The sequence below is a fragment of the Phaenicophaeus curvirostris genome, chromosome 8 (genome assembly GCF_032191515.1).
Source record: "Phaenicophaeus curvirostris isolate KB17595 chromosome 8, BPBGC_Pcur_1.0, whole genome shotgun sequence".
NCBI lineage: Eukaryota > Metazoa > Chordata > Aves > Cuculiformes > Cuculidae > Phaenicophaeus > Phaenicophaeus curvirostris.
The window spans coordinates 23,760,144-23,779,675 of NC_091399.1; the positions used below are offsets into that span (position 1 = coordinate 23,760,144).

General features: G+C 45.8%; 2 protein-coding genes across 2 annotated transcripts; both read left to right on the forward strand.

Moving 5' to 3' along the window:
• The first annotated feature begins 38 nt into the window (after window positions 1-38).
• CTBS (chitobiase) lies at window positions 39-8,599 on the forward strand. The gene is made up of 9 exons (XM_069863087.1): window positions 39-71; window positions 816-1,070; window positions 2,388-2,526; window positions 3,584-3,792; window positions 4,697-4,868; window positions 5,400-5,497; window positions 6,325-6,486; window positions 7,204-7,412; window positions 7,446-8,599. The coding sequence occupies exons 1-8, from the start codon at window positions 39-41 to the stop codon at window positions 7,387-7,389; spliced, it is 1,254 nt and encodes a 417-aa protein (XP_069719188.1). The 3' UTR covers window positions 7,390-7,412; window positions 7,446-8,599.
• Window positions 8,600-14,978: 6,379 nt separating this feature from the next.
• GNG5 (G protein subunit gamma 5) lies at window positions 14,979-19,097 on the forward strand. Its single transcript, XM_069862849.1, has 3 exons — window positions 14,979-15,089; window positions 16,914-17,069; window positions 18,848-19,097. Exons 1-2 carry the CDS (start codon window positions 15,009-15,011, stop codon window positions 17,037-17,039), a joined length of 207 nt encoding a protein of 68 aa, XP_069718950.1. The 5' UTR covers window positions 14,979-15,008; the 3' UTR covers window positions 17,040-17,069; window positions 18,848-19,097.
• The last annotated feature ends 435 nt before the right edge of the window (window positions 19,098-19,532 follow it).

A 19,532-nucleotide genomic window follows, 5' to 3' on the forward strand; every position in this document is an offset into this window, starting at 1 on the left:
CCCTGCAGGAGATCTGTTTTTTCTTCAGTTATTCTGAGATGTTGAAAATAATTCTGGACGCCCTTTGCTGGGTTTGATCTTTTAATAAACTGTCGCTCTGTCAACGCGGTCAGTCAAGGTAACTTCTCTCTGAACAAGCTGATCTGCGCGAGGGCAGGGATGCTCTGCAGAGGGATCGGGACAGGCTGGATCCATGGGACGAGGTCATTTGTATGAGACTCAACGAGGCCAAGCGTTGGGGTTTGCATGTTGGTGACAACAACCCGATGCAGCTTTAGGCTTGGGGTGGTGGAAAAGGACCTGGGGGTGCTGGTTGACAGCAGCTGAGCTTGAGGTGGCCAAGAAGGCCAATTGCATCTTGGTTTGTGTCGGAACGATGTGACAAGCAGCAGCAGGGAAGGGTTTGCCCTTTGCTGCTTGGTGCTTGTGAGGCTGCACCTCGAACCTTGGTTCGAGGTGCAGCCTCACAAGCACCAAGCAGCAAAGGCTTCAGCTTTGGGCTCCTCGCTAGAAGAAGGACATTGAGGGGCTGGAGCGTGTGCGGAGAAGGGGAACAGAGCTGGGGCGCTGGGAGCGGCTGAGGGAGCTGGGGCTGCTTGGGCTGGGGACGAAGAGGCTGAGGGGAGACCTCATGGCTCTCTGCAGCTCCTGAGAGGAGATTGTGGGGAGGTGGGCGCTGGGACGGGAGGAAACGGCCTCAAAGTGCCCTGGGGGCGGTTTAGGTCGGGTTTAGGCTCACTGTCTGTGCTGAGAGCCTGGTGAAGGCCTGGCAGAGGCTGCCCAGGGTGAGCTGAGGGAACCCTCCATCTTGGAAGGCCTCAACCATCGCGCGGCTGCGGGTCCCTCCAGCCGTGTCCCCACCCCCGGGGCGGGAGCTCTCGCCACGTGGCCCTGACCGCTCGCCAAGTAGCGCTGACCGCTCGCCCCCCGGGCAGTCGCCGCTCGCCATGGCCCCGTGGCTGCTGCTGCTCGCCCTCCTGCCGCTGCTGGGCGGCTGCAGCGCCGACTGCCCCTGCCAGGACCCGCGGCTCTGCCGGCCCCAGCACCGCGCCCACCACCACGAGCACCAGGTGACAGCACGGCCCCGGCACCCCCACACAGCCCCGGGACCCCCGCACACAGCCCCGGGACCCCCCCACAGCCCCGGGACCCAGCCCGGCACCTCTGGGACCCCCATTCCAACCCAGCCCAGTGGCTCTAGACTGCCCCCAGCCCAGCCCAGCAGCTCTGGGACCCTCATTCCAACCCAGCCCAGCAGCTCCAGCTCCCCCAGCCCAGTGGCCCCAGTCCAGCATCTGCGGGACCCCCATTCCAGCCCACTCCAGCCCCGTGGCTCTGGGATCCCCATTCCAACTCAGCCCAGCCCAGCAGCTCCATCTCCCCCAGCCCCATTCCAGCCCACTCTAGCCCAGTGGCTCGGGGGTCCCCATTCCACCCCAGTACAGCGGCTGCAGGACCCCCGTTCCAGCCCAGCAGCTCTGGGACCCCCATTCCACCCCAGTACAGCGGCTGCAGGACCCCCGTTCCAGCCCAGCAGCTCTGGGACCCCCATTCCATCCCAGCCCAGTGGCTCCAGTCCAGCATCCGCGGGACCCCGATTCAAGCCCACTCCAGCCCAGTGGCTCTGGGACCTCTATTCCAGCCCAGCCCAGCAGCTCTGGGACTTCTATTCCAGCTCAGCCCAGCTGCTCCAGCTCCCTTAGCCCAGTGGTTCCATGAAAGCTGGAGAGGGGCTATTCATAAAAGCTTGTGGTAGGACAAGGGGGAACGGATATAAGCTGGAGAAGGGCAGATTTAGATTAGATGTTAGGAAGAATTTCTTCACCATGAGAGTGGTGAGACACTGGAACAGGTGTGGATACCCCACCCCTGGAGGGGCTCAAGGCCAGGTTGGATGGGGCTTGGGTAACCTGATCTAGTGGGATGTCCTTGCCCAAGGCAGGGGGATTGGAACTAGATGATCTTTGAGGTCCCTTCCAACCCTAACTATTCTATGATTCTATTCTATAACCCCTATTCCAGCCCAGCCTGATGGTTCGAGCCTCTCATTCCAGCCTAGCAGCTCCGGATCCCCCATTCAAGCACAGCACAGCGGCTCTGGGACCCCCAGCCCAGCCAAGGGGAGCGCTCAGTCAGCACACCCTGCTCTGCTGCCTTCCTCGCTTTATGGTCCAACAGATTAATAATAGGTGCATGTGATGGTCAATGGGTGTCAGCGCTGTGGAGATCCCCGGGGAGGCTGCAGTGAAGCCTCTGTACCCCACAATCCTTCCCACCCCCAGGAAGGAGCAGCAGGGTTCTCTGCTTCCCACAGGTCGTGCGGATAAGCACTCTTCCTCCTGAGAAGTGTTTGGAGCTAACGAAGGTGCTCTTCATCCCTTCTCCAGGTCTTTGTGTTCGATGTGGGGACGGACGGCTGGAAATACTACGACTGGTCAAAGATTACAACTGTGGCAATTTTTGGGAAGTACAATCCCGAGCTCATGTGCCACGCGCACTCCAAAGGCGCCAGGGTAGTGCTGAAAGGTCAGTGACCTTGTGGAAATGTGGAATTTGATGTGATACAGGGATAAGGACATAATGCACAGCATTTCACACTTCTTGTACGCACAGTGTTAAAAATCAGTAAGAGGATCAGTTACTGAAAGGGGCTCTAGGAAGCCAGGGGAGGAGCTGTTGATTAGGGAGTGCTGGGATAGGACAAGGGGGAATGGTTTGAAGCTGGAAGAGCGGAGGTTGAGAGGAGATCTTAGGAAGAAATGTTTTCCTGTGAGGGTGATGAGAGCCTGGCCCAGGTTGCCAGTGGTGGCCACCCCATCCCTGGAGGGGTTCAAGGCCAGGTTGGATGGGGCTTGGAGCCCCTGATCCAGTGGGAGGTGTCCCTGCCCATGTTTCTAGTGCCCTGGCAGCATTTTGGAACTGGATGGGCTTTAAGGTCCCTTCCAACCCAAATGATTCCATGATTTGATGATTGTATGTTATACACAGTACCCAGAAGACAGAGTAAGGGAAAGGACTGCAAGTATTTTTTGTATGTTTCACTTAAATTGATCCCTCTCTATTAGGAAGTGGTTGAGTTTTAAAATACATTCCCAAGTATGTGTAAGTACAAATGCTGATTAGAAAGGCACACTCTAATCAGGTTTTGGCTCTGCTGAGGCAAAAACATAATCCAAGACCAGAACATGGAAAGCAACAAAGGTTAAATGTAAAAGCATGTTTATCAAAACAGTAAGACACAATCCTGGAAACACTGGAAATAAATTGACTTCAAGAAAGTAAGTTTACAGGGGCTAAAAAACTATTGAACAGAAGCAAGGAGATTAAAATGATAGGAAAGAAACCCAAAAGGAACTTAATTTCATAGACTACTGTTTCAGAGAAGCTTGTTAAGCTCATCTGGTGTAGGTTCTCAAAATTACGGTTGGTGAAAAAAGTTAACCCCTTTGTATTTTACCAGTGAGCTCCAGGGGGGGAGCTGTTATTTTGTGGTTGTGTTGGCTGGTTTAATAAAGACAAACCTTTTCTCTTTGCTCTTACTGTGGTGCAGATATGTGTTAACTCTTGAAGGGCTCTTGTCTAGGTGATGTGCCTCTCACGGAAGTTGTTGATCCTGCTAAAAGAGCAGCGTGGATCTCCCAGCAGGTGGACCTTGCAAAAAGGCAACATATGGATGGAATTAACATAGATATAGAGCAAGCAGTTAATGAAAACTCCCCTGAGTATTACGCATTAACAGATCTCGTTCAAGAAACTACAGAGGCTTTTCACAGAGAAATTCCAGGATCACAGGTAATCATAATGGTCTTTATCCAACTATTACATTTAAATTTATAAATGCAAGGAGTAATGAGAATTATGTTTAGCAAATGGATATGAATGAAATTATACAGATCTAAAGCATGATAGTCTCATGAATGGCTAATTATGAATGTTAATTATGATACGCAGCCATAAGAATCGCTCTTTTTGAGCCGTATGAGTTTAAATACAAGAAGAGTTTCACTGAGAGTTGTACATGCAGTGTTAATGCGGTATGTGAGCTGACAATTATTAGTATGGCTAATTAACCTATGAAGGTAGGGCAAATGCAACCTGCTGGTGCAAAAACTTCGCAACATTTTGGTAACCTGTCACTAAAGTTTTAAACATGTGAGTGATAGGACAAGGGGGATTTCATTTTCAATTGGAAGGGGTAAAATTTAGATAAGACATTAGGAAGAAATTCTTCATGCTGAGGGTGGGGAGGCCCTGGCCCAGGTTGCCCAGAGCAGAGGTGGCTGCCCCATCCCTGGAGGGGTTCAAGGCCAGGCTGGATGGGGCTTGGAGCCCCTGATCCAGTGGGAGGTGTCCCTGCCCATGGCACGGGGGATGGAACTGGATGGACTTTATTGTCCCTTCCAACCCAAACCATTCTATGATTTGCAACACACTTCGTGTTTTTCACCAGATGGTTTTCATGTGTTTTAATTTCTTCAGTGTTTTGAATTCACTAATAGGGCACTCACTGTTCATAATCTAGTGTTTATCAGTTGAGCAGTTCTCCTGTAGTTCACTACCATCACTGTGTGTTAAACGCTCCAATCTAACACTGCAACATCTGGGAAATACTGTCTTCAGAAGTTGCAGCTGTTGTTAAAAGACAAAACCAGAGTGCCCAAGTGCTGTACACGATACTTGTGCATTTTTCCTTCAGGTAACATTTGATGTGGCTTGGTCTCCTGCCTGCATAGATAACAGGTGCTACAACTACACTGGGCTTGCAGAGGTCTGTGATTTCTTATTTGTGATGTCGTATGACGAACAGAGCCAGATGTGGACTGACTGTATTGCAAAAGCCAATGCTCCTTACCTGAAGACTTTAGCTGGTGAGGACAAAATGCCTCCCCAGGAGGCAGAACATTTCCATTTGCTCACGGGAATAAGTAGACAAGGTTGCTGTTTCTTAAGACAATTTTTTTGGTTGTATTAAGGCTTTTGAGTGTGCTCAACTATGTGTTGTCCTAATGAGTATCTCAGATTCTTCTGACACTATGGATAGACCTTTAGCAGTTTTGCGTTGCTAATTGGAAGGGAATTGTCTTCACGATTGTGAAGAACACTTTTAGACTGACACACAGCAGCCAAAGCAGTGGTGTCTGCCTGGGCTTGCAAAGAACCTGAAATGTTTGCCTTGTCCTTGTGAACTGCTGCTATGGGCAGCTGGTTTTCAGTGTGAGCAACTGGAGCGGTTCCTAGGATCTGAGTGGGGCAAGTGTAGGATGGGTGGGAGGTGAAGAAGACCTTGCATCTTAGCCTCTGGGTATCATGCAGTGCATTGGCTCTGGCTCTAGAGCTAAGAATAAAAAGCATGGGAAAATGCAGTAATGCATCTTAATTTTTATGTGCCTCAAAACTAGGTTATGAAGAGTACATTGCTATGGGCATTGATCCAAAGAAGCTTGTGATGGGCGTCCCCTGGTATGGCTATGACTATGTCTGCGAGACCCTTTCTGAGGTAAGATGAAGATTGGTCATTTCCAAGCATACTGTTATTTTTTTTTCTTTGGGAAGAGCTAGCTAGGTTTTGGTGATCCTGTTTTTGGATTAGGAAATACTGTGTGGTCTGATGGATAAGAACATAGAATCACTAGGTTGGGAAAGACCTTTGAGATCACCAAGCCCAACTGTACCTTGGGCTTAAAGACATGGCTGATAACTGATGAGCTGTGAGTTACAGTGCAAGGCATTTTATCTCTCCCTGGACAACCCAAAACCTCAAGGTACTCAAGTACCATGTTTGACTAAGGAACTATAGATGAGGGTGGTGAGGCACTGGAACATGTTGCAGAGGGAAGTTCTGGCTACCCCATCCCTGGAGGTGTTCAAGGCCAGGTTGGATGGGGCCTTGAGCAGCCTGATGCAGTGGGAGGTGTCCCTGTCCATGGCAGGGCTCAGGAATTAGATGATCTTTAAGGTCTCTTCCAACTCAAACAATTCTGTGATTCTACTATCTCAAACAAATGTTGTAAAAAAGACCATGAAACAACATGAAAACATGAAAAATGTAAGAGTGAATCAGAAGTGGAAAAGATAAGAGACCTGTACAAGTTGAGTGATGTCCATACAGTTGAATGATGTCCATGCAACCTTGTTTTACTACAGAGTAAACACAATTTAATTGTTTTAATTCACTTCTGTCTACAAGTAGTCTGGCACAGATATTGAAGATTTTTGATTTTTGAGCCCAGTGCCTTTTGTGGCTTTGTTCTTGGCTGTGCTGCTATTTTTCAGTTCAATAAATCAATGTAACACAAAACTTGGGCCTTTTGCTTTATTTTTCAGGATCATATTTGTTCCGTTCGCAAAGTACCTTTCCATGGGGCTCCCTGCAGTGACGCTGCAGGGCGTCAGGTTCCCTACAAAGAAATCATGAAGCAGGTGAACAGTTCTCTTACAGGGTTGCTCTGGGATGAAGTACAGGAGGCTCCGTTTTATGAATACGAGGTAAGAGTCTCTTTATAAGACACCACATTCATGAACCATAGTTCTTAAAGTTTTTGGTGCTAAATTCTACCATTGGTATTTTCTACTTTTTTTTTTTTTTTCTGAATGGCTGGATCTCCAGATCTTGAATTTCCAGTCTGAAAAGGGGGTGCAGAAGATGACAGGAGTAATAAAGATCTTCATTGCTTTACAGTTTCATGAGAAATTGTATCATGTCAAAAAGAATGTTTTGGCACAGAGAAACCCCATAGCTCCCTCCTTCAATGTTACAGTTACTTGTATGAGCTGATGACTGATTTATGCTAAAAGGGATTCTGGGATGCACTCAAGTTTTTCTAACCCACCGACTTCTGTGCATGTTCTCTTCTGCACTTCATTTCTACATAGACAAAGTGAAAAAGTCCATGAATGTTGCTTACATGATCACTACAGCGTGTGCATGCACTTCATCTTGTTTCTTTAGATATAATTTTAAGTTTCATAGAATAACAGAATCATGGAATGATTTGGATAGTTAATCTGAGATTTTAAAATAGAAATTAGCTAAGTCTTTTAATCTAACTTCAGTTAAAATGTGTCACTGTTTTATAACTTAGATTCTAGAAGTTTTTAATTGTACTTCCAACTGTATTCAACAGAAAACGTAGTCAAAACTCAATGAACTTTAATGTGTTGTGTTTATATAGACACTGACCCTAGTGTTCAATGTTTTCCTAGGATTCCCAAGGTCGCTTGCACCAGGTATGGTTTGATGACCCTCGCAGCATCTCTCTAAAAGCAGAGTATGTGAAGAGGCTAGGTTTGAGGGGCATTGGCATGTGGAACGGGGATTGTCTGAACTATTCCAGGGAACCTGTAGCAGAACAACAAACTGAAGCCATGTGGCAAGCCCTGACACCATAAGAACCACTTCAACCCTTGATTTATAATAGAATGATGATTTACTATGGCTTGATTTGTAATAGAATGATGAAAATTGGGAACTTTTTACTATGGCTTATACAATCGTAGATTTTGACTTTACACCATGATTACAAAAAGTTCGCAAAGTCGCCAAATTCATCTTTTTACTTTGCACACAAAGCCATAATTTCATTCTTCAGAAAATTCCAGTGTTGCTTTAGCAGCACTTTTTTAAAAGACTGCTTATCTTTCTCATTTTTGTCATCTACCATAAGTTAAATCTTCAACCCAGTGTGTATCTGGTAACAAGTAAGACCAAGAGGTGGGTCTGCAGGTGCAGTCTCATAATGATCCTTTGCTGAGGCTGCCTGGTGCAGCAAGTGTTCATCCCCGGGTAGCGTGGTGCAGTCTCAGCTCTCTGACTTCCCACCTCAACCAATATTTTAGCCAAGTCACTCTTGAATCAGATTAAACCCAGTATACTGGGGAGATGGCCTGGTGCTTAAACACAGCTTGGTGAAACTTGTACTTGGTTACTCTTGTAGAGATTAAAAGATTTAATACAGCGAAGAAATTACGTAACATGAAATAGTTGCCATTAAGATTTTTATCAGACTTGTTGTTAGAAAGGAATATTCAATAAAGTCCAGTTTCACCATGGTTATTTATCCTGTAAACTCCTTAGTTTCAAAAGCTCCAAATCCTGGACCTTACCTTGAATAGGCAACGTTAACATGGAGAGGACTCGGATGATGTTTTCTTCCATTTCAAACTTTAATTCCTGAAAACTAGAATTCAGAATTTTATTCAAGGAACTGCACAGGTATTTTTCCACACACTTCAAGGTTCATTCAGCAGCCTGTTGTTTGTTTTTATGTGGCGCTGCCTTTGAGATAATACGAGGTTTAATTTTCTTTGATATTTTCATAAAACAATTTGCTCAAAGAAATTGTGGAACTTTATATAATTGCATACACTTTTAAAATATCTGAAGTGATGGAAAGAGTGACTGGTGTTTACAGGATGCTTTTTTGTTAACTAAAACACTGTCTTTGCTTGGGTTGGTAAACAATGTTGTCTGTTTATGCTTTACTTGTTCTACAACTTACAGCCCACAGTGCTGCTTCTCAGAGCTGTTTCACAATCGGATTAAAGTGCAACCGTGCCCTGTTTAAGTGCCTCTGTTAATTAAACAATTTATTTAATTAGATATATGTAGTCAGTTGTGTGTTGGGGTTGCTTGTTTTGGTATTTTTACCTTTCTGAATAGTTACTGAGGAAAACCCACAGAATAGCAAGAAGACTTCATACAAGTGCCTGACTGCTTAGCACAACAGGTGATGGAAAGCAGAAGGTAAACCTCCTGCTCTCACATAAAGAAACAAGTCCCTTGGAAAATCAGAGGGCTCTTCACCAGAACTCTGGTCTGTAAGCCTGAGGAGAAACCGATACATTTATTTCACATCTAGAGACTTAAGAATTTGTATTACTGTTTATATGCATGTGCTAAAATACTCCAAGAGAGACATTTGTAAAACTGAAGTATCTTCTGGAGCAGATGAACTGACCAACAAAATCCTAACTGCAGGGCAGATGACTTTCTAATAATCTCTTTCCTGTAGCAGTCAAGAATCCTGAGTTGATTCAGATTTTCCAATAGCTGATTGCCTGCTCTTGTGTTTTATATAAGACACAATTCTGAAATACAAATGTACGACTCAAGCGTGAATTGAGCAAAAGTGGTTGGAGTTTTAATAATTAATTTAATGTTTTAGCACCAAAATCTTTGTTAAATCCTATCCTTAAGACAATAACTTGGATAATGGGTGGTTTGACTCAAGACATTTGGAGAGTTGCATAATTTTCTTATTGTGTTCTTGATTTCCCATGATTGTTTCACGTCCAGTAATAAATACAGCCTTGTCAGCTTTTTAGCTGACATTAATTCCTAGCCTGTTATTGTTCTGTTTAAGTTAATAACATCTGGTACTGCAAGAAGGGAAACAAGAGAGCTAGGAGAAGATTACTATCAGGAAGAGGTTTCTGATTACTCTTTCAGAGAATCATTATCTAAACACATGCATGAGCTTGAACTTCAAGAAAAACAGAGTATGCAATGCTGTGAGCTGGACAAGGATATTCATTAGTGATTATCCAAGACAAAGTTCTCCTCTTCCACTAACAAGGGAAGAAGTTTCATGCCCATGTGGCTTTCCTAATAAAAGAGGGAACAAAGCCAGCTAAAGCTGAAATAAGGAGAGATTACCTGAGATATTGTTCATAATAATATGGTGATACAGTGCCTACAGCTAGGCACACCTATAATGACAAAACCATAGAATCATGGAATGGTTTGGGTTGAAAGGGACCTCAAAGCCCACCCAGTTCCAACCCCCTGCCACGGGCAGGGACACCTCCCACTGGATGAGGTTGCTCACAGACCCATACAACCCTGAACACCTCTAGGGATGGAGCAGCCACCACTGCTCTGGGCAACCTGGGCCAGGGCCTCCCAAACCTCACAGGAAAATATTTCTTCCTCAAATGTCATCTCGGATCTCCCCTCTTTCAGCTTAAAATCATCCCCCCTCATTCTATCCCTGCATACCCTGATCAAGAGCCATTTCCCAGCTTTCCTGGAGCCGCTTTCAGTCCTGGAAGCTGCTCTGAGGTCCCTCTGGAAAGGTCTCTCTTCTCCAGGCTGAGCAACCCCAACTCTCTCAGCCTGTCCTCATAGCAGAGGTGCTCCAGCCCTCAGATCATCTTCGTGGCCTCCTTTGGACTCACTCCAACAGATCCAAATCCAACTTTCCTGCTTCCTTCCAGGCCTCAGTGTGTGCTGGGCTGTCTCTGGTCTGTGAGCAGTCTGCTCTCGGAGAGGGCAGCTGCCTTCAGCTGGGTGCAGAGGTTCTTCCACTCTCTTCCTTTCGGAAGTTTAGATACAGATCAGTTCTCCTGACTAACAGCACACTGGTTTGCAATTATCTTTTATGGCTACACAAAAAGGTGTACTTCATTTTTTTTTCCTCTCCTGGGCTTAGCATCACTGTTGTCACAGCACATTCAGTGATGAGATTGCTACACTCGTGATATTTAGTGCAGATAAACTCTGTGTTATACAGCTTGTACTTCAGCAGTAGATGTGGGTGGTCGCCCTTTTTTTTCACATAAACTGTAAAATCCTACTCAAATTCAATCTTGTCTTTCAAAAGCGCTTCTTCAAAACCAGTATGTTCTAATTTTGATGTTACTATTACAGTGAAAAAGAAGAGCAAACAAACACAGTTTTCATTTACGTTTAATTTTCATTTAAAGACACTTGTAAGAGGGTACAGCTCTTAGTACTGCTTACATTGTTACTGTTGTGAAACAGAAGAGTAAGGGGTAAAAAAACAATTCAACAAATATTTGATCATGGAGATCTAATTCAATGAGGTTACCATGACCCTAAACAACAAATAAACCAGTTAGTTGGTTTATTTTCCTTTACACTTTGCTATAAAGTTAAACAACAAACAACAGTAAATAGCCCAAATTAAAATTATATCTTTAATCTGTTGCTAAAAACCTTCACTTTTATCTACTAGTATCTTTAATTCTCTATTAAAGTAAAACACTTTATTAATAATTCCTGATATTCTAAATGAAGCTGGAAAAAATCTCCATTTATCTCAGAAGTGTGGAAGAAAATATACCATCTTATTATTACACAGTTAAAAACATCTCAGTTCTTTGAAGACATCCGCACATTTTCAGATTCAGATTGTGTCAAGTTCTTTACGTTTCTCTTCAGATTTTTCCAACTAATTTTTGCATATTACTTACTATTTATTCTACTCTTCCACGTGGGCAATTTTAGTAGTAACTCAACTACAAATGAAATAAAGAAGAGCACCAAATTTCCAGCTTGCAAATAATCATAGAACCATAGACTAGCTTTAGATTGGAAGATACCTTAAAGATCATCTAGTTCTGACCCCCCTACAGTCACACATTTCCATAGAGATGACAACGTTTCGTGGGGCCGATCCAGGACTGTAGAACATGTCCCTTTGAGCACTAAGGGCTAGAGGCGACTTCATTGCTGCCCACTTTAAGTAGCAGGTGCATTCCTTTGATTTTGTTGTCTCCCAACACAAATTTCCAGTTGGGTGTGTGCATGCATCCATGCAAATGTATTTTAAATAAAACCAAACACTCTGAACTTTTCCACCACAGCTTGAGAAAGCTGACGCAAATCTGAATTGCAACAATTAATGTTCTACTGGAAACCATGCAAATATTAATGATCTCTGTACAAAAAACGCTACAGAATAAAAAGCATCTCCGCAGAATAAAACCAAGTGTGCAAGAGGAACACTAAAGCGCACAACATAACCAATTCTAATCGTTCCTGTACTGCCACATAAAGTGAAACAGTGAACAAAGTCAGGCCTAATACTGTCACCCATGCTGATTAAGTGTTTGATTTTGGCCCAGGCAGCTATCACTTCTCAACAACACACAGACAGCACGTGCCATTCACAGTAAACAGGATAAACCAGAATATGCCATCCCTTCAACTCGGACAGGTCTTCAACATTCACCTGCCAGGATTTGTTTGCCCTTTCAAACAGGCCATTTCACACCCTAGGTATGTAAAAACACTCCCCGCTTCATCTCATAAACACAGTACTCGAGTGGGCTACAACGCTTCCCTTGCATTACTTCAAACACCCTCCTCAAGATAATAAACCTGCCTTGGAGCACTGGCATGCAGCAGAGGAAAGCAAAGTCTGCAGAGTGGACACATCTATAAGCTCTGTCCCTGTACATTTAGATCATGTTTATTTCTTCCCCAGTCACTTTTTACCCGCACTTAAAGCGGTGATTAGCCTCAATGTCATTTATTTCATATGCATAAGGAAATATGTGAAAGATGGATTAATAATTCAATACACATCCTTCCAAGGTCTTACATGAGAACAGAGATGATCTACAATCCAAATACCTCTCCATCCAAAGCAGCGTGGCCAGCAGGGCCAGGGAGGGGATTCTGCCCCTCTGCTCTGCTATGGTGAGACCCCACCTGGAGCCCCGTGTCCAGCTTTCGGGCTCTCAGCACAGGAAAGAAGTGGAGCTGTTGGACTGAGCCCAGGGAAGGCCACAAAAGTGATCAACCACTGGAACACCTCCCCTATGAAAAGAGCCTGAGAGAGTTGGGGTTGTTCAGCTTGGAGAAAAGAAAAGTCCAAGGAGACCTTATTGTGGCCTTGCAATACCTAAAGGGGACTGACAAGAAAGATGGAGGGATTGCTGCAGGTCCTATTTTTGGCAGGACCTGCAGCAATAGGACAAGGTGTAACAGCTTTAAACTAAAATAGGAGAGGTTTAGACTGGATGTTAGGAAGAAATTTTTACACTGAGGGTGGTGAAACACTGGCCCAGGTTGCCCTGAAAGGTGGTGGATGCACCATTCCTGGAAACATTTAAAGCCAGCTTGGATGGGGCTCCGAGCAACGTGATAGAGTTGAAGATGTCCCTGCTCCTGCAGAGGGGTTGCAACTGGATGACTTGTAAAGGTCCCTTCTAATCCAAACCATTCTATGATTCTATTATCTTTCATTATTATTTCTTCCAGCTGCTCTCTCTGACTCTTGAATGGTCTTCTGAAACCAAATACACGCAAGATCTTTCAGAAGCAATTCTAACACTGCACATCCTTCACTGATAACACCCATCCAAACCAGCAAGAAATCTAAACCTAACGCATTTATGAAGAACAGGGAAAACATCAAGAAACTACAGCATATCAGGCAGAGAATTATGTAGATATACAGAAATTTATCTGAAAATTACATGCACGCAGCTGCTAGGAACATATAATAACGTATTCCTTACCGGCTGCTACTGGCTGGGCAGAAGGTGAGTCACTTCCAAGCCACTTGCTTCAAGGTTGTTCCTTTAAAAGTAATGCAAATGAGAATTGATTGCAGCCACTTCATCTAGAAGTAACACAAGTATGGCTTCAGGAATAAATAAAAGATCACAGAGGCTGAGAAGTCAAGGTCATGGGAACAAGAACTCAGGCCATAGACAATTATACATGCAAAATCTTCCTCTAATTTCATTCATTAATTGAAGCGGCCTGTACTTAGACCTAGGAATCCTTTGTTAAGCTGAATCAGACAGCACCAGGATTGTCAAGCCGGCTGGACAGTGCTATCACCAATGTCACAACAGCATCAGTACCAGCGAGGCTGCTGTTTTCTCTCCTGAACTGTAATAAGAAAAGGTTTTAAAAATATTGCTTTGTTGTTAAAGACAGTGATGCACTGGCCAGGGGCTAATGCTAATGCACTGCAGCATAGCAGGGCACCCACAGAATAATTAATTAGCAAATACCTCATTACCAATTAGCAAATAATCAGACTGATAGAAACCCACTGAAATCAATGAGAATCTTAATTTGATGCCTCAGATTTGAGCCTTAGTGAAATAAACTCACAGTAGAGAGCAGCAGGCAGCGACACATCTCCCATCCTGTGAAACGAATCGAAGCTACCCCTCCAGGCTCTGCTGAAGACTAGAACTGCCACACAACAGACACACAGAGTTATTTCCTCTGGTTTGGAGCAACAAAAGAAGCTGTGAGGATGAATGTTTGGCCAGCCCCCTCGAATCCTGGGGTCAGTTCTGGGCCCCTCACCACAAGAAGGATGTTGAGGCTCTGGAGCGAGTCCAGAGAAGAGCAACGAAGCTGGTGAGGGGGCTGGAGAACAGGCCTTATGAGGAACGGCTGAGAGAGCTGGGGGTGTTTAGCCTGGAGAATCATAGAATCATAGAATAACCAGGTTGGAAGAGACCCACCGGATCATTGAGTCCAACCATTCCTATCAATCACTAAACCATATCCCTTAGCACCTCGTCCACCCGTCCCTTAAACCCCTCCAGGGAAGGTGACTCAACCCCCTCCCTGGGCAGCCTCTGCCAGGGCCCAATGACCCTTTCTGTGAAGAATTTTTTCCTAATGTCCAGCCTAAACCTCCCCGGGTGCAGCTTGAGGCCATTCCCTCTCGTCCTGTCCCCTGTCACTTGGGAGAAGAGCCCAGCTCCCTCCTCTCCACAACCTCCTCTCAGGGAGTTGGAGAGAGCAATGAGGTCTCCCCTCAGCCTCCTCTTCTCCAGGCTGAACACCCCCAGCTCTCTCAGCCGCCCCTCATAAGGCCTCCTCATAAGAGAAGGGGAGGCTGAGGGGAGACCTCATTGCTCTCTCCAACTCCCTGAGAGGAGGTTGTGGAGAGGAGGGAGCTGGGCTCTTCTCCCAAGGCACAGGGGACAGGACAAGAGGGTATGGCCTCAAGCTCCGCCAGGGGAAGTTTAGGCTGAACATCAGGGCGAAATTTTTCACAGAAAGGGTCACCGGGCACTGGCAGAGGCTGCCCAGGGAGGGGGTTGAGTCCCCAGCCCCGGAGGGGTTTAAAAGCCGGGTGGACGAGGCGCTCAGGAACGCAGCTTAGTGGTTGGTAGAAACGGTTGGACTCGATGATCCTGTGGGTGTTTCCCAACCCGGTGACTCCGCGCCGGGGCCAGTGCCGGAGCCGCCCCCGGTGCCCGCCCCGCCCGCGCCCCGCGCCGCCATGTCGGGCTCGTCCAGCGTGGCCGCCATGAAGAAGGTGGTGCAGCAGCTGCGCCTGGAGGCCGCGGTCACCCGCGTGAAGGTGACGGCGGCACCGGGACGGGGAGGGGAGCGGGGGGGGCTCCATCTCACCGGGACGGCGAGGGGCGAGGGAGGGGGGTCTGCCCTGTGCTGCGGCTGCAAAATGAGATCGTGGAACGGGTTGAGGGGGGCGGAGGGGGAAGGGACCTCACAGCCCACCCAGTCCCACCCCTGCCCTGGGCAGGGACACCTCCCACTGGATCAGGGGCTCCCAGCCCCATCCAACCTGGCCTTGAACCCCTCCAGGGATGGGGCAGCCACAACTTCCCTGGGCAACTTCTCCCCACCCTCACAGGAAAATATTCCTTCTTAATATCTCATCTAAATCCTCCCCCTTACAATTTAAAGCCACCCCGCACCTCATCCCATCCCTGCTCTTCCTAATCAAGACCCCTCCCCAGCTTTCCTGGAGCCCCTTTCAGCACTTGAAGCTGCTCCAGGGTCTCCCCGGAGCCTTCTCCAGGCTGAACAACCCCGACTCTCAGCCTGTCCTCACCCAGGAGGTGCTCCAGCCCTCGGATCATCTCCATGGCCTCCTCTGGCCTCGCTCCTTGTCCTTCCTGTGAAAGGGGCTCCAGGAAAGCTGGGGAGGGGCTTTTGCTCAGGGAGGGCAGGGACGGGACGAGGGGAATGATTTTCAGCTGAAAGAGGGGAGTCTGAGATGATATCTGAGGAAGAAATGTTTTCCTGTGAGGGTGGGGAGGCCCTGGCCCAGGCTGCCCAGAGCAGTGGTGGCTGCCCCATCCCTGGAGGGGTTCAAGGCCAGGTTGGATGGGGCTTGGAGCCCCTGATCCAGTGGGAGGTGTCCTTGCCCATGGCTTTAAGGTCCCTTCCAACCCAAACCGCTCTGTGATTCAGTCGCAGGGCTTCTGTGCAGCTGCATCCTCTCCTGCCACTCCCCGTGCCCACTTGCTTCCTGCAGCCGCTCCGGGTGAAGCTCAGGGTGAAGTGAGGCGACACACCCTGCTCTCTGCTTTCCTTACTCTGAGAAAAGGCTTCTCCTATCAGACTGCGGTGACAAGGGTGGATGGAGACAGGGTTTGCCACGGGTGCCATGGCTGGCCCAGCCCTGGCACTAAAATGGAGCATGGGCTGCAGGACAGCCTAAGTGCACTGAGCTGGTGCTTTTGGGGTGAGACCCTGATCCCTGTGGGCTCAGGGAGATTAAAACTGCAAATACAGGATGCCAGTGAGGATGCTACTTCCTGAAACTGCCATTGTTTAGCAACCTGACCGAGTTGAAGATGTTCCTGCTCGCTGCACAGGGGTTGGAACTGGACGACCTTTATGGTCCCTCCCAACCCAAACCTTTCTGTGATTTTTTTTTTTATATTCCTTCAGAGTTACAGAAAAGCAGGGCATTTTTTCAGAGTTCTGTGTTTAGGTAGGTGCAGCCTACCAGACCGCCATACACTGTCCCATCACGAGGATGGCTTCCCGAGGGAAGAAGGAATGCCAGTGCAGTCAAGCAGAGCATTTTAAACTACACACTGCATCTTTTAACGATTTATGCTACAACAAAGGTCTTCATCTATTTAACAGTGCTAGAAACAAGGATCTTCATCTATTCAACAAAGCCATCTCCAAGGTGTTGCTCATCTTTCACCTGTCAGGCTTAGAAGTTTAACATGAAACTTTTGAATTAATTCTAATATTGCACAACTACTCGTCTTTAAGAAATGGAAAACTTACAGTGAAATTGTTGTGTAAAACCTACGTAAGCTGTATTGCAAAACCATGTAGCAGTGTTTATACTTCTTAATTTAGTTACCTGCTCAGTTGAGAGTGCTCGGTGAATTCTCACGCTAGCTTTTATCACGTGCAGGTTTCTCAGGCTGCAGCGGACCTGAAGCAGTTCTGCCTGCAGAACGCGCAACATGATCCCTTACTGACAGGAGTGTCGTCAAGTACAAACCCCTTCAGACCCCAGAAAGTCTGTTCATTTTTGTAATGATGTGAACTACTTCGGTATCTTTCAACGGTGAGTTGGTTTATTATGTTTCATACTGTTCTGTTGTTAAAAATAGCTGGCTTTAAATGAGATGGTCTGCGTTAAAAGTATTCAGAAAGGACATCTGACTTCCAGAGCTGGTGCTGGTCTGGATCCCTGCTTTGGGCCCCTCCTCCCCTGTTCTGCTGGCAGCTCCGTACTGGACAGCTGTTATTCCCGAGTACAATGAGTAGCATTTAGCTGCTGCAGAGCTTCCACCAGTTTCTGTTCTGCACGCAAAGCAGTAGTGGAGCCAGCTACTACCAAGCTGCTATTTGGGCTAACGGGGTTGTACAGTAATTCTACTGTATCTTCCTTCTGCGTGAGGATATTATTTCCTGTTTCTCACACAGGATTGGTTGCCAGACAGCATACGCGGTGAATCCTGATAGTGGCAGATAAAGCAGACTTTACTTCTTAAACTTGTAATGAGTACTTCTAGAGATAGGTCAGTGGTGGTCTCCAAGAAAGCGCTGTCCCCAATAGGAAATGCCCTCTAAATCAAAGAAAAATGGTCCAGGCATTGTATCAAGGCCCATACTCCACTTAAATAACTACAAACAATTGAATACTCATTTGGATTTTCATTCCAAGATATTTTTATAGGTTCATTAGCACTACTGCTGTCACAATGACGACAACTAATCTGGGATTCTTTGAAAATTCTGCTTATTTTAGAGTAACTTACTTAGATTTTAGACTAACCCGTTCAGAAAGGTGAGGTTTAGATCCACAGTTTCCAAAAAGTCTGTGTATAAACAAGGTGGTTTATGCTAGTAAAGACCAGAGTAGTAACAGTGGAGCTGTTGATGCTTGACTAACAACTGAAAACAAAAGCACTTTCCCTGTTGTTTTGAGCAGTCAGTTACAGCAGTGTAACTGAAATGTGCTTCTGAAGTGATTTCTATTGTGAATTTTATCACTTATTTTCATTTGAAAGACGATATTCTTGGACACTGACTTGTGTTCACACTCCTGTAGCTTCAGCTTTAAGCACTAATTCAAGAAATCAGATGACCTGTAAGCATTATAGACTCATAACCTATAAAAAACCAAATAAACTGTACTTTAATCAGCAACACATGCAGTTCCCCAAAGACTTTTGCCAAGTCTAGTAGTTCTGGGGTGTGGATGTCCAGAAATAATGTTTTCTCTGTCTTGCACACGTGTGCATACACAGAACATAAAAGGCTTTATGTTTTCTTTCTCAATTACAGCCCTTCTCTTCCCTCTTCGAGTTTGGAACAGAGCACTTGCTTCTGCTACTACAGGCAAAAGTCGTTAGAGCAGCAGTTTTATTTACACTAGCAACATGGAAAATTCCTTCCTCTCACTGAATCCCTTCCTCAAAAATAGGCGATTTCTTAGTTGCAATTCTGGTGTTTTCACGATGAGCCAATGGAGCTGCTGCTTGCAGAGCCAGCACCACCTCAGCGGGGTGAAGAGGAAATGTGACATTAGTTACACAGACTTCCCCTGCTTCTCAAAGCCACAGGAGGCACCTGGCCTTTCTACAGGCAACTGGCTGCAACCTTCTCTGTCCTGCCACTTTAGTTCTTTTCTAACAGCTTTAATTATCTTCTTCTACACTTTGGGATGGGTTTAAAGTTTATTTTATACCAGTTCTATAAAACAGCTCCTGAAAAAGAGAGCATGGTTTTTTCCTAAATAGCCATCCCCAGCCAACTCTGGAGGTACCTTAGACATAGAGTTGCTTCATTTAGCATTGATGATACTTTTCTAACTACGTTTTGTTCTTGTTTTTCCAGATCTTTTAGCTTCTCCTCCTAGCCGCAGATGTGTGTGTGGGCAAAGTGCCTCAAGGAGTGGCCTGGTTTAAAGTCTGTACAAAAGCTTAGCTCTAACGTGCCAAATCTAACAACTGTAAAACTGCTACTCCTTTCAAACTTCTTACCACCTACCTCTCCAAATGAACTGTATGCTAGTTCCAATACTTCTGTTTCATACAAGGATCAGTTTTATACGCCAAGCAAGAAAAATAAAAGTGTCTTGACTTAATCTGGTTTGGTTTACTGGAGCAAGTTGATTGACTTCGGGGTATGTTGACACCCAACCAGTTACTGCATCACTGCTGCAGAGCATGTACAGGGGTCTTAAGTATTCCATGCTACGGCAAGTTTGCTTGGGGTCGCCTTACAGAACAGGGCTTCATCATTGCTGTACTCAGAAGCATAATAGGAATAGAACAAAAAAACCCCATTTTTTGGCTATTAGTTTAGAATTCAATTATACAGCTGTCTCCTATCAGACATTAAAAAAAAAAAGACAGTAACTTCATTATTCTTTATCTTGAAGAGTAATTCTGTCTTAGTAGATGACTTGCTATGACCCATCAGAAGTGTTTTTTCACATTTACCTAAAGATTATAGCTGCACATGAAAGGAAAGTAATTCAAGGAAAACTTAGCTTTTTAGCTGCCACTGAATGTGCAAA

Bases quoted from the DNA above. Each gene is read 5' to 3' on its own strand.
- CTBS (XM_069863087.1), top strand. From the start codon at position 39: ATGTTGAAAATAATTCTGGACGCCCTTTGCTGG. The intron at 1,071-2,387 runs GTGACAGCACGG...TCCCTTCTCCAG, and splicing joins CCCACCACCACGAGCACCAG to GTCTTTGTGTTCGATGTGGG. The intron at 6,487-7,203 runs GTAAGAGTCTCT...ATGTTTTCCTAG, and splicing joins CTCCGTTTTATGAATACGAG to GATTCCCAAGGTCGCTTGCA.
- GNG5 (XM_069862849.1), top strand. From the start codon at position 15,009: ATGTCGGGCTCGTCCAGCGTGGCCGCCATGAAGAAGGTGGTGCAGCAG. The intron at 15,090-16,913 runs GTGACGGCGGCA...TATCACGTGCAG, and splicing joins CCGCGGTCACCCGCGTGAAG to GTTTCTCAGGCTGCAGCGGA.